The 12,664-nt window shown below is 51.0% G+C and overlaps 2 protein-coding genes across 2 annotated transcripts in view; one reads left to right on the forward strand and one right to left on the reverse strand.

Annotated features, from left to right (window-relative positions):
• Positions 1 to 5,517, forward strand: Noc3 (Nucleolar complex protein 3). The gene is made up of 2 exons (XM_077683027.1): positions 1 to 1,139; positions 4,417 to 5,517. Exons 1-2 carry the CDS (start codon positions 171 to 173, stop codon positions 5,479 to 5,481), a joined length of 2,034 nt encoding a protein of 677 aa, XP_077539153.1. The 5' UTR covers positions 1 to 170; the 3' UTR covers positions 5,482 to 5,517.
• Positions 5,490 to 12,664, reverse strand: part of Ocrl (Oculocerebrorenal syndrome of Lowe) — a 27,787-nt gene continuing 20,612 nt past the window's right edge. Inside the window, exons 17-20 of the mRNA XM_077683048.1 lie at positions 8,491 to 8,575; positions 7,884 to 8,011; positions 6,659 to 6,773; positions 5,490 to 5,667 (exon numbers count right to left, since the gene is read on the reverse strand). Of these exons, the coding sequence (XP_077539174.1) occupies positions 5,519 to 5,667; positions 6,659 to 6,773; positions 7,884 to 8,011; positions 8,491 to 8,575 (477 nt within the window). The 3' untranslated portion in view covers positions 5,490 to 5,518. The remainder of the gene's footprint in view (positions 5,668 to 6,658; positions 6,774 to 7,883; positions 8,012 to 8,490; positions 8,576 to 12,664) is intronic.

Genomic DNA, 12,664 nt, shown 5'->3' on the forward strand with positions numbered 1-12,664 from the left:
TGAGACACTGAGCTGTTCTAAAGATTCTGTTGTTCAAGCCAAGCCACGTACGAAACGTGGCCAAACCAAGCTTTGAAAAAAAAAGCGTGCGCAACGTGCGGATGCATGGCTGTCGTGAAGTTGACATGTGAATTTGTTTCTTGTTGCGCGATTTAACACACTGTTTAGCGATGGAGGTGCGACGTAGGAAGACATGGCGCAAGGGCGCGCCGAGAAAACGAAGACACAGTGGAAACGACGGTGATGAGCTGGCTTACGAAAAAGTGCCCCGTCGGAGCATGGCCAAGGATAACGCGACCGTGCGTATGCTTCTTCCCGTGAAGACCAAGCACGGAATCGTGCGCAAGACTCAAGTCGTCGCGACCAAAGACGACCCTGCCTCAGAGGAGGAACAGCTGGACGAATCCGGCTCTGAGGATTTGGAGGACATCCAACCTGAACTGCCAGCCGCGGAAGCGTCCCCCGAGGATACAGTTCCGCGCACGCCCGTCAAATCTCTGTCCGAAAAGTACCGGCAGCTCCAGCAGGTCAAGCAAAGGATCGGATCGCTGGCCAGCGCCATCGTAGAAGACCCGCAGGACAAAGTTGGTCATTTTAAGGAGTTGGTGGCCTTGGTCCGCGAGGGAGCTCCCGGCATTTCGCACATCGTGAAGCGGCTTGCAGCGCTGACGCTTCTCGAGGTGTTCAAAGACGTGGTGCCTGGCTACGCGATAACGGCACCCACGGTCCACGGGAGCGGGCCCAAGCAGCGGCTGAAGAAGGAGACCCGGGCCCTGATCGGCTACGAAGAAACGCTGCTGCGGTACTACGGCCAGTACGTGGGCTGCCTGCGCAAGATACTGGCGCGTCATTTGAAAAGGCTGAAGACCCAGCAGAGTGCCCTGCGGCTGCGCCTCTCCACGGCGCTGGCGCAGGTGGCTGCTAAGTGCGTGTGCGGCCTGCTGCTGGCCCACCCGCACTTCAACCTGTGCGGCCAGCTGATCGAGCTGACGGTCCACTGCCTGGGCAGTCCCGACGACAAGATGTCCGTGATGGCCTGCCAGGCGCTGCGCCACCTCTACCGCCAGGACCGGCTCGGGGAGAGCACGCTGGAAGCTGTCAAGCGTACCAGAGCCCTGCTCAAGGCCAGGGGGCTCCAGGCAAGTAGTAGTACAAGGCAGCTCCAGTGGCCTTGTTTTCGGCCAGGTTGAAGGAACTTTGCCTCGCGTTGGTCATACTTGGAGAGGACAGCTTTTTTGCTCCACCGTGCTGCAAAGCGAAACCTTTGTGGCTTGGGTCTGTCTTAAGCGTTGTCGCAGAGCATGTCATCATTTTTAAGTACAGTGAAGCTTGGCTGTCGCATATGTCAAATTGACCACTTGCACCATTTGGCGCTCTGTGTGTCGTCGTCTGTGTTACTGTCCCTCGTCTTGTGCTGTGCTCGCTGCGTACCAACTCGCCCAAACCATCAAATTGACCAGTTGCACTATCTGACAGACATTTTGTGCATACACCCTATATAATCAGTGTTCAAGTTCACTACATTGGAAGGAATGAAGCGTTTGTTTGAGAAGACAAAAAATACGTACCTTTAATGGGCACTCTTTTGATGCATGATTCAGTGCGGTTTGCTTCATGCATAGCACACTTGCGTTTGCTTGTCACACATTAATGCTTGCGTCCTTATGGGCTTCCTGCCCACCATTCCACCTATGTTCCTGGCAAATGAGCCAGCCACCGTACAAAAAATTGTAGCACTCCTGATGAGATAGTGGATTTGGTGAAAGCAGTGGCTGAGCAAGTTTGGTACATTGGCTCTCCTCGCCTGTTCCACCACTCTCGGTGCTCTTCGGCATTTAATTGTTGTGGGCGACCATGTTTCACTGCTTCTATTGAATTAGAAGGTTCACAGTCCACTGCTGTTCAGACTGCTCGGTGAAAGTCGTAGAGCAAGTGTCGTGTACACATTTCACTTACAGCCATGGTGTGGTGTCTGCTTTGGCACCACCATCTCCCTACTGGCTGGAACGATGTTAACGTTGATGATTGTGTCCTCTTATTACCATCATCATCGTCCTCTCCCCTTGCAGCGTTTGCTTCTTCCCCGTTACTATGACCAAGAGGATTGTTAAGGTTTTGCCGCTTGTGTAATATGCATGTTAAAATTACTCTTGTAGGCCTCGCTACAGCTCTAACAAACATTTTATTGCAGGCAACAATGTATTCACTGCATCCGTGTTTGTTCGGCTAGAGCCAAGGATCATATGTGGTTATGGGCGTCGCAGGGGGGGTACAAGAGGGGCACTTGCCCTCCCCCCCTATGCCAACCCAGCACAATTGCCCCGCCCCTCTCCCGGCAATACAATGGGTTTGCCCCCCCCCCCCCCCCCCCCCCCCCCCCCCTCGAGACAAAATCCTGCCGACACTTATGTCCGTGGTGTAGGGGATCCCTATCAGCCTTGCGTCACGAAGGGACTTACGAGATCAGAGGCAACATTGCTGTACCACATCCGAACGGGCTCAGCGAAGACCCTAGCATGACTATTCAAGGTGGGCCTCGTGCGATCGCCTCTGTGTTCATCATGTGCAGTGATAGGGGATGTACACCACTATGTAATGGGTTGCCCAGAGCATGATGTCGAGCGGGCTGCAATGCTCTCGGCAATTCGAAAGTTTGCAGCCCCACACAACACCCCAGACCACATAGTCTTCCCAAGGGGTCATTGGATGCTGTGCAGACGTGTCGCGCCTTCTACTAAGCTTTCTTCAAGAGACGGAACTGGCGAACTTATGTTGAAAGGACCCTAACATAGACTAATTAGGAGGAGCTTGGGCGGAGCAATTGCCGGCATATCCAACCAGGCTAACCCCGCCTGATCCCACACAACCACCATCAGCAGCACCATCACCACCCAGATGTACTCTCTTCTTTTCAACTCACTTTGCCTTTATTCTATTCGCACAGTCAGCCACTGTTAATGCTATTTCTTGGTCATGCTGATTAAGATAGGTCTCTAACCTGCAGAGTCAAATAATGCTTTTGCAGTATTATCAGAGGCACGCATTTGCAAAATGGCTGGTGCCACCTACCCGGGTCAGATTAAAATAGGCCAACTGTACCCAAAATTACCATTCCCAGTAGGTTTCTGTTACAGCAAGTGTACAAAGCAGGGTTATAATCAAAGCAGTTTCATACGTAGTGCTATGCAGGGGTCATAACATGATCTGGCCGAGCAAGCGAGCACAAAACTGTATTGACCTTAGCTGTCATAATATAGCCTATCAGTTTTGATCAAATGTCTCTCCTAATTTTGTTTGTTCACTCTCATGTATCGCACATAATGTTTTTATACACTTGCAGTGGCATATTGCAATATTTGTGCGATTTTTGGAGGTTCTGGTGACTGTTGCGTAAATTTACTTGTGGCGGCAGTTATTGTTTGAGCCATTTTCTAACCTATTTTAAAAACCTCCACATGCAAGTCATATATTTGTATATTTTCTTTGTGGGCATACCTCTTGATTTACACCAACTTGCTTTTTTGTCTTCAGTGTACTTATAAATTAAGCAGTAGGATGTGTAGAAAGGTCCATTGGAAACGTTGCTGCGAGGTAAAAGTAATAATAGCACACCTTAAAGGAGTACTGACACAAAATTTCAAAGATCAGATAATTATGTAAAAACCTTCCTTTGTATATGGAGATACCCCCTCAGAAGTTTAAACCGTAACCGTTCAGTGGAACATATTTTAAATCTATTTTAGTCCTTGCGAGCACTAGAAAGCTCATCCGTGCCATCGATCACGACGTCATCTGTGCTTTGACCCAAATGGCCGACGTCGGGGCCTGTGACGTATTGAGGGGGGCGCGATGCCCTTGGCATGCGCTTTTCTGCCTTGTGCATCACGTCAGTTTGTGGGACTGACATCACGTGCAACTATGGCCGGTCACACTGGTCTGGCGCTCAGACCGGAATCGGTTGGGGTGCGACGAGAACAGTGATGCCAAATGCGCCTTTTTGTTGTGGGGCTGCCTTGGTGTTTGCCTCACTGAAAACGATACTGGCACGAATAAATGGAGCTACAAGTAATTATTTACGCCGCGTTCAACAATTTAATGTTCCATTCTATGATTAGTAGGCTCGTATGCACCTATAGCTCAGAAAAAAATGTAACAAAATTTTGTGTCAGTACTCCTTTAAGAACACGAAGATCTGATGGCTACTCGTCCAGCTTGAAGTTCTGAACTTCCGAATTGATTTTCCGGGAGTCGCCTTTTGTTTACCCATCTGTTTAGGAAATGAGGGCTCATTCCCGACCTGTTTTTCTGTGCACGCGGCTTTGTCTTTAATTCCCACCTTTGGACAGCTGAGCAGCTTGTGTGGTCCTCCACAATTGTGTGAAAAACTGCTGGAATGGGGGGTGTTGGGTTGTGCAGGTCCACCCGCGTGTCCTGGACCCGTTCCTGTCCCTGCGCCTGCGGGTGCCCAAAGCGGCGGGCCAGGGCCACAACATTGACCTGAAGAAGGTGCGCGAGGGGCTGAGCAAGATGTCGCGCAAGGAGCACCGCCAGCACAAGCGCATGCGGCGCCTGGAGTACCAGCTGCGGGAGACGGAGGCCGAGGAGAACGAGGCGCGCAAGGACCGCCTGCAGGGCCAGATCGTGCAGCAGCTGCTGTGGACGTACGCGCACGTGCTCCGTCAGGTGCCCCAGCGGCCCGTGCTCAAACCCCTGCTGCGGCCCGTCTTCAAGGGCCTGGCCCAGTACGCGCACCTGGTCAACCTGGACTTCCTCGAGGACATCCTGGACGCCCTGGGCACCCTGCTTAACCTGCTCGGCTCCCGGGACGCCCCCCGCTGCCTGCAGGCCGCCTTCGCACTCCTCTCCGGCCAGGGGCAGGCGCTGACCATCGACCCGCAGCGGTTCTACGTCGCCCTCTTCCGCTGCCTCCTCGAGAGCCCTCCGGCCAGCGCACGGTCGCTGCTGCTCTGCTGGCGGCTCATGGTGATCAACCGCTGCAGGAGCCTGTCGGTGGCCCGCCTGAGGGCGCTGTGCAAGCGGTTCGCCACCCTGTGTCTGGGACACCCAAACTCCTTGGGGCTGAGCCTCTCGCTGGGCATGCTGATAAGGAGCCAGCCCCGGCTGCAAAGTCTGCTTGAGGCGTCCGAGTCGCAGGCCATCTTCCAGCCCTTTGTGGGGGACCCGGACCACGCGGGGAGCGCTCCCCTCTGGGAGCTCCACACCCTGAGGAAGCACTACAACCCGTCCGTTGCTGCCATCGCCAAGGCGGTCGGCTCATCTAACCGTGTGCCACCGGCCCTGGCCAGCCTCGACCCCGTACGCCTCGCCGGCAAGCGCGTCGATCCACTCGCGGCACTCCCCGATCGGGGACCCGGACCCCAGGCGCAGCGCGGAACTGCCAAGGACAAGCCAAGCGCAGGCAAATTCAAGAAGCGTGGGCCCAAGGGAGCTGCCGCGCACCGGAGAAAAGGCAGAAAATAAACGGAGCGTCTTTGGCGTGTGAGTTTAATAACAGTAGCTAATCGGTGTAGTCGTTCATGAGGAAATGGTAGATAAATGCGGCGCTTTTCCGTTCGTCCGTGTCCCTCCGTGCGTCCCAAGAGGATGTGCCCAGCTCTGCTGACGGCTGGCCCTTGGGCCTCAGGAGGACCGGGCCAAACACATTGGCTGCAACAGAGGGGAGCTCTCAGTCAGGCTACTCACACGCAGGACCAGGTCTTCCTCTGCTGTCCGGTATTAGCTGCCAGGCTGTACTTTACAATTTACAAACCCTGCTTTGCTCATTCAGTGAGTGTTGTTGCAATTAGGCATAAAGTAGTTGGCACCGCACTGAAGGCCACACTTGCAATTGTTTAGAAAACTCTTGGTCACAATGCCCCTGCTCATTTCAACATACAGTAGAACCCTGCTGATACGTTCTCGGTTCATCCAATTTCCCGGTTAGTATGCGCTCAATTCTGAAAAGTAAAATTCCCTGTAGTACGTTTCTTACCGTATAGTACATTTCCCTGGACAGCACGCTTCTTTCTAGAGTTTTTTTTTTCTTCTTTTTTTAAACGTATCAACGAGGTTCTACTGCACTTCATAGCTGAACGTTAACTGGTATCCTTAGGTTCACTTGAGTGGCAGCAGACAAATAGCACGCAATGCTTAATATTAATAGTGCCCTCCTCCCAGTGGCAGTTCCTTGTGCTAAATCTGGATTAAAAAGCTGAAACAGTTGCACGGTTAGATAGGCAGCCAACTGATAGTGGCATGAACGAGCAAACTAAGCTATTGGCTGTTCATACATACCAGCCATGAGTACGCTCTATCCCTGGCAAAGATGCAACACGTCTACCTGCACACAAAACATGGAGGAACCCGCACCCACAACAATGTTTGCTCGACACGTTTGCTGCACTGAAACGCCTGTTATGTCTCGATATTATTTCACGATTCGCTGCAGCTTCTTTTACTCTACCTTTTGTGGTGCTACTTTGCCCATCTCGTAATTTTTTAGCATTTTGCAACTCTCTTCACTGAGCATGACAATGTGAAAACATAAATGAGTAAGAAATGCCATGCCCCGAACCATCCTTTTATGTAGTAGCTACACTGAACTGGCAGAGAAAGCATTCAGCACCCCTGCGCACAACAAAAACCCCTTGAGGCCTACCTAGCAGCTTTGCGTCAAGCTTGTTCTCGGCCGTGTGTGCGAGCAGCTCCTTGAGGAAGCAGACCAGGTAGAGGAATGTGTGCTTGTGCACTTCAGGCACCATCTTGGAGACGACCTGCACAGTCGGGGCAGGAATACGTGTAGGCTGCACTGCTGCCATGGCAAGCAATGGGGTCAAAAAGCTGACACAGAGCAAGGGCGCGCAATAAGCCCGAGGATTCACTCGGTGATAGACCTGCTATCAACGAAACAGGCTAGTGGACGTAGCAAGGCAACTGGCATTCCCTTTCACAATACTGGCAGTATGTGTGGCCAATGGGTATAGTAAACAAATGCAACGAGTAAGGTCGGCTGCCCTTCCAAATTTGTTACGCTAGTCGGGTTTTACTGCACATAAATTTGAAAAGGCTTCTCTATTTACCATCTTCTGGTTTTGCATGTAACAACACGGAGTAAAGATGCCACTTGGCCTGCTCGAGAGACAGCACGTAGCAGTGTCAGTTTCAATTAACTCCCTGCATTGAGACCTCTTCAGTTCCACAGTAGTTAGTCATCACCCACATTCCATGCAGTTCACCAAACTGGGTCACGTATGGGTGATAACAAACTAGTTAGTACCTCTTGCATTCCTGTGGCTCACTTTTGTGGCCAAAATGATAGCAAACAAGCCAGCACAAGCGAAACCACATTCTTTGCAATGCATCAAGCTCGGGCCTGCACCAGTTCGAGCCAGTCAAGGGCAGCTTCTGCAACCTTCTGCAGAAATGCTGCACTTACACTTGCTCAAGTAAGGAGATCATTGCGAACTCTCCTTCTAAACGAAAAACGAAAGTGCAGGTGGTGTGCACATAACGGCAAACAAAGCATGCAATCACTGCACTGCTTAAACCTGTTCATCCAATAACACCAAGACAGACACATCACACCCGAAAGTGGAATGTAAGCTCGTTATCACAATGACACATTTACAAAGACAAATGCTTCCAGTCTTCATTGAAATTTCGCTTAAAGGAGGTGCAGCCCATGGTATCCCTCATTTTCTGTGAGACCTTGCCCAGTGCTGAACAGGGGGAAGAATATTTGGGTGTGCACTCATTTGCTGGTGAGAGGGAAGGAAGTTGCCAAAGCTAACAACACTGAGAAAAGCTAGGTTGCAAGTCGGTCTATGCAATCCACTACGTGGCAGGAGTGAGTTTGCAGTGGCGGGGGTCCTGCTGCTGCTCACCTGCTTGGAGAGGATGAAGTTGTTTGAGCAGTCCAGGCATTGCTGGTAGCATGCGTAGGGAACCACCGGTTCGGGCAGGGAGTCTAGGAACAGTAGCAGCGCCTCGGCCATGGAGTGCACACTGCCCGCTGCGATTGTGCCCCGCTAAGGAACTGCACACAATGCCATAGTGCCCAGGCACCCACGGAAACGGGTCGCACGGGACAGGCACTTATCCGGGAAACGAGGAGGGGGTCTTGCCAGCAACTCAAGGGCTAAATTACTCGACCCTTGCAACAAACTGCGCGTGTATCCTCAGCGAGAGGGGGCAACAACACTTTTAGGTGACTCTCTTCTCTGATGCAACTCAGTGGAATCTTGTTGAACCCTGACTAGCGTAGAAGCAAGAATCGGGTGCGTATAGCATACCTGGGCGCATTACAACGGGGCTAAAATTTTTGGCTCGGGAGCTCCATGCAGCCACATCTTGAGATGGCTTAATTAAGTGGGCAGGTGGGTATGAACAAGGTCTCCACGCACTTCCTTTTTCGTGCGACACAATATGGACACAACACAGACGCTTGCTTCTTCCTCTCGGCCCCAGCTAAGCGAGACCCAGTGAGGATACGCAAATGGCCGTCCAGCCGTGCGTCCAGGGCGTCCCTGATCAAGTGCAGCTCCCAGCTGAGACCGGACTGCTGGAACAGGTCGTCCTGGGAAGGGCAGGGAGAACACAGGGGACACACGCTTCATCAGTACACTAATCCCTCACTGACTTGAACTCGGATATCTTGAAATATCGGTTAATAAGTCGAGAAACGTTTTTTTGCTATGCATTTACCTCCCACAGGCGACATGTATTTGCCCCCTTTATCTTAACACATTTTTGGGGGGGATAGCGGATATCTCGAAATGTTGATACAGAGTACACAAGGCAAAGTCTGCTACAGGCAGCTGATGAAGTCTCTGTTCAAACGCTTAGCTCCCGTTACACGCCGAAAGAGGTCATGAACCGCAAAATTACACAGTATGAGGCTGATGCTCCCGTTGCCGGAATGCTGTCCGACGCCCAGTAATTTCCCTACACCCCCCCCCCCTAGGGGGTGTGTAGACCCCCCCTAGTTTTTCTGGACACCCCCCCTTGAATCCCCAAATCTCACTCTTGTCAGTCCTTGTATGGACCTTTTCCTCCCGCACATAAACACACATATAATTTACTTTCTTCATTGATTTGATGCCGTTCTTTGTTTACAACCGTAATCTTTGCAGAAGCTCTTTCAGCATGTATGTACATTTAAAATGGGCAATTTGGCGGGGCGAAGCGCTACGGAAGCTAATCATGGCGTTTTAAAAAATTGGGAGCGTACAATCGGTGCCTGATTTATAAGTGCTGCATAATTCGTGTACTACCTAAACATTGTTTCAAGAACTCAAATTTCGTCACTGGCCCGGGTAACAAGTTCGAAAATGTCCTTATACGTTGAAAAATGGCGAGAATTAAAAAAAAAACTGAATACGGACCTTTCCAGGTAAAAAATGAATTTCTCTAAATTTGCTTTTTTCGTAGATTGAATAGAAAGCACCGCCTCTCAGGTGCATATATATAAAGAAAATGAAAAACGTATATCACGGGGATGAGCATTTGGTTAACAGACGTCTATTATTTAACTAGTGGGATAACAAAACAGCTTTTCTAGTTTATGACCCCTCCCCCCCCCCTAGAACCATTGGGACACTCCCCTTGATTCGATGCCTGGGGAAACCCCTGCCGACGCCTACATCGTTGAGAGATTTTTGGACGATGCAGCCGATCAAGAGGACAAAGAGGAGCCTCAAGAAATGCCTACAACGACAGAAACAACAAAGATGCTGCGCCTCTTTTGCAATAAAGTAGAACGTAGTCGTGGCGACCAACAATTCATGTAATGCATTGAGGAGCTCGAGAACGCTTTTCTGAGACTAGATGCGAATGCGAAACAGGCAAAAATCACGTGAGTCTCTTTCCCACAATTCTTTCTCGCAAACTTTTTTGCCTTTATTACGAAAGCGCCCCCGTTCAGCGGAGCTCTTGCTACCAGAATTAGCTCTTATTTCAGTGACCTGGCCACAAATTTTCGGCATTTCATGAACTCGAAACTCTGCTTATCTCGAAATTTTCAGCGTATCTTACGGCTTTGAATTAACGAGGGATTAGTGTACGTCTTTCAACTTCCAGCATGCTTGAAATTACTCCTTCCAATGTGTATCACACCCACATGCTCAGCAGCAAAACAGTTTGACTTAAGTGACAAACAGGAGCCACAGGCATGCCACATGGCAGGAACCCATGTGGTGTTGGCTTCAGCTAAAGCGTCGATCTGCGCAGGCCTCACTACAGTCAAACCCGGCTATAACGAACCCGGATAGAGCGAATAATGCTGTATATCGAACAAAAATAATTCAGTTATGGAAATACATGGGAAACAGATTCCTTATAACGAAGTTCACATCCGATATATCGAACTCTGCGCGCCTAGAATGGCCGCCGAAATGCATGGTCTCGGAGTGGCGATTGAGATGTGGATTGGCCGCGACCACGGAGCAAGAGTTGCGACTGAGACATTGTGCCTCGCATGGAGCGACGTGACGCCCGACACTTTCCGTAACTGTTTCCGACGCACGTGACTCACGACAAAACCTGCGCAGCCAGCGAGTCCGGACCAAGACAGCAGCATTGGTGAACAGTGGGAAGAGCTCCCCCACGTTCCTGATGATGTCGCGAGTGAAATCCGTCCGACGCTTATAATAAAGCGCTTTCGCCAGTCGAAGTTCTCCGCCAATGCTTCTTAGATTTTGGAGGACGCGGACTCGAACTGGTGCAAACAATGTTCAGTGCAGAGAATGCTATGCTAGTTGAAGCCGCCAAAACGAAAGTGAAAACAAAAATCACCGCTTTTTTCTTTGCAAAGTAGGCAGTTCAGGTGGAAAGTAGCTTTATTATTTGCAATAAATGGATTATTTCGGGTACGGTAATGCCTACTTCACTATGTTCGTTTCTGCATGTGGGGATGGTGAAGTTGGGGAGGGGGAGGAGGAGGGGGGCTCCCGCGTATTGCGAACTTGTAACAATAAGTTCGTTATATGCGGGTTCGGCTATATCGAACTACAGTTAAACCTCGATGTAACGAACTTCAATGTAACGAAACCCTCGATGTAACGAACCACGGAATTATTTGTAACTTCAAGTGTATGCATACCATGTATTTTCACCCTCTGTGTAACGAAGTCCCGTTTGCCGGAATTTCAATGTAACGAAGTTTCATGGAGAACGAGGCACGATATTTAAGTTGTAGAAGTAGATTTTGGGAGACGCAAGCGCCGAAATGGGGTCCCAATAAAACGCGAACGGCGACACGGGTCGCCCAATGCCGCGGATGCAGCCAGCCACGGAGTCTTTGATTAAGTCCTTTGCCTACAAACTGCATGGCGTGCATACACGGCTGGCGCACTGTTTCTGTCGGAGCTTAATCGTCTACGGCTTAATCGGCATCCGCGTGAACCGCACTCTGCGTTTTCTCCCTGCAAAAACGCAAAACGCGCCCCGCAAGCCACAGGCGCGCTGACGCGGCCGCGGAGACCACCCGCACGATGCGGGTAGCTCCAGCGACCGCTTCTAACCTCTCGCTGAAACGCAACTCGAGGGGCATATGAGAGGGGCATGCGAGAAAAAAAGCGGATAACGTGGGCGAAATTTTCATTGTAAAACGTGACACGCGCCGCTTGCGAAAGCGCCATCAAATTTCCTCCGCGGTGGTAAGCCTAATCGCCTCTGGCGTTGCCGCCGCCGCCGCAAGCCGCCGCTTTGCATTTCGTTCGAGTTCGCTCATGCTTGTTGGGTTTCGTCGTCCCAGCAGGCATTTGTGGATCTTTACGAATCTTGCACGCGCGTTTTTTTTTTTTTTTTTTCCACACTGGCGTCCGCGATTGCGTGCCGGCGGCGGGAAGTGACTCGCGCTGCGCGCGGCAGTGGGAGGAGCCTGACCAGTTTCGCCATGGTTTCGCCAATGGGGAGGCGCGCACCCTATGGCGGGAGCTTCAAAGCGCTCGGGGATGCCGGCTGGCTAGACGATAAGGCCGCCGCGAAGGATATTTGATGGGCGCTCTCGTAAGCGGCGCGTATGACGTTTTACAGTGAAAATTTCGCTCACGTTATCCGCTGTTTTTCTCGCATACCCCTCTCGTTTGCCCCTCGAGTTGCGTTTCCGCGAGCGGTTAGAATCGGTCGCTGGAGCTACCCGCATCGCGCGGGTGGTCTCCGCGGCTGCGTCAGCGCGCCTGTGGCTTGCGGGGCGCGTTTTTGCGGGAAGAGAACGCTCCATGCGGATCACGCTGATGCCCGCGTAGACGATTAAGCACCGATAGAAACAGAAACAGTGCGCCGGCCGTATGCCACGTTTTCTTTTTCAGGAAACGCTTCACGGGATGAACACTTCATTATAACCGCGAATTTCAATGTAGCGAAATTTCAATGTAACGAAGTAAATTACGAATTTTACCGACTTCGTTACATCGAGGTTTAACTGTATTGGATATATCGAACTAATCGCGGTGATATTGCAATTCGCTATAAACGGGTTTGACTGTACTGGTGAAATGTTGTGTCCGCTTCAATATTCTCTTTTTGCAACATGCATTATAGCGGAGCAATGTTTAGCACTTTCACACATCAGCCAAGCTTTGCAAAAGAGCAAACCACGCTTAAAACCACTTTGAGCGTGACATCTTAGGTGCACAAGACGCAAGAAAAATTGCTTTGACAGGTG

Source organism: Haemaphysalis longicornis, unplaced genomic scaffold, assembly GCF_048455015.1.
Source record: "Haemaphysalis longicornis isolate Haplotype H1 unplaced genomic scaffold, Haemaphysalis longicornis Haplotype H1 scaffold_9, whole genome shotgun sequence".
Lineage (NCBI taxonomy): Eukaryota > Metazoa > Arthropoda > Arachnida > Ixodida > Ixodidae > Haemaphysalis > Haemaphysalis longicornis.

What these genes read in the sequence shown, in the direction of transcription:
- Noc3 (XM_077683027.1), top strand. Translation starts at nt 171, where the DNA reads ATGGAGGTGCGACGTAGGAAGACATGGCGCAAGGGCGCGCCGAGAAAA. An exon ending in TCAAGGCCAGGGGGCTCCAG is followed by an intron (nt 1,140 to 4,416) that starts GCAAGTAGTAGT and finishes TGGGTTGTGCAG; the next exon opens with GTCCACCCGCGTGTCCTGGA.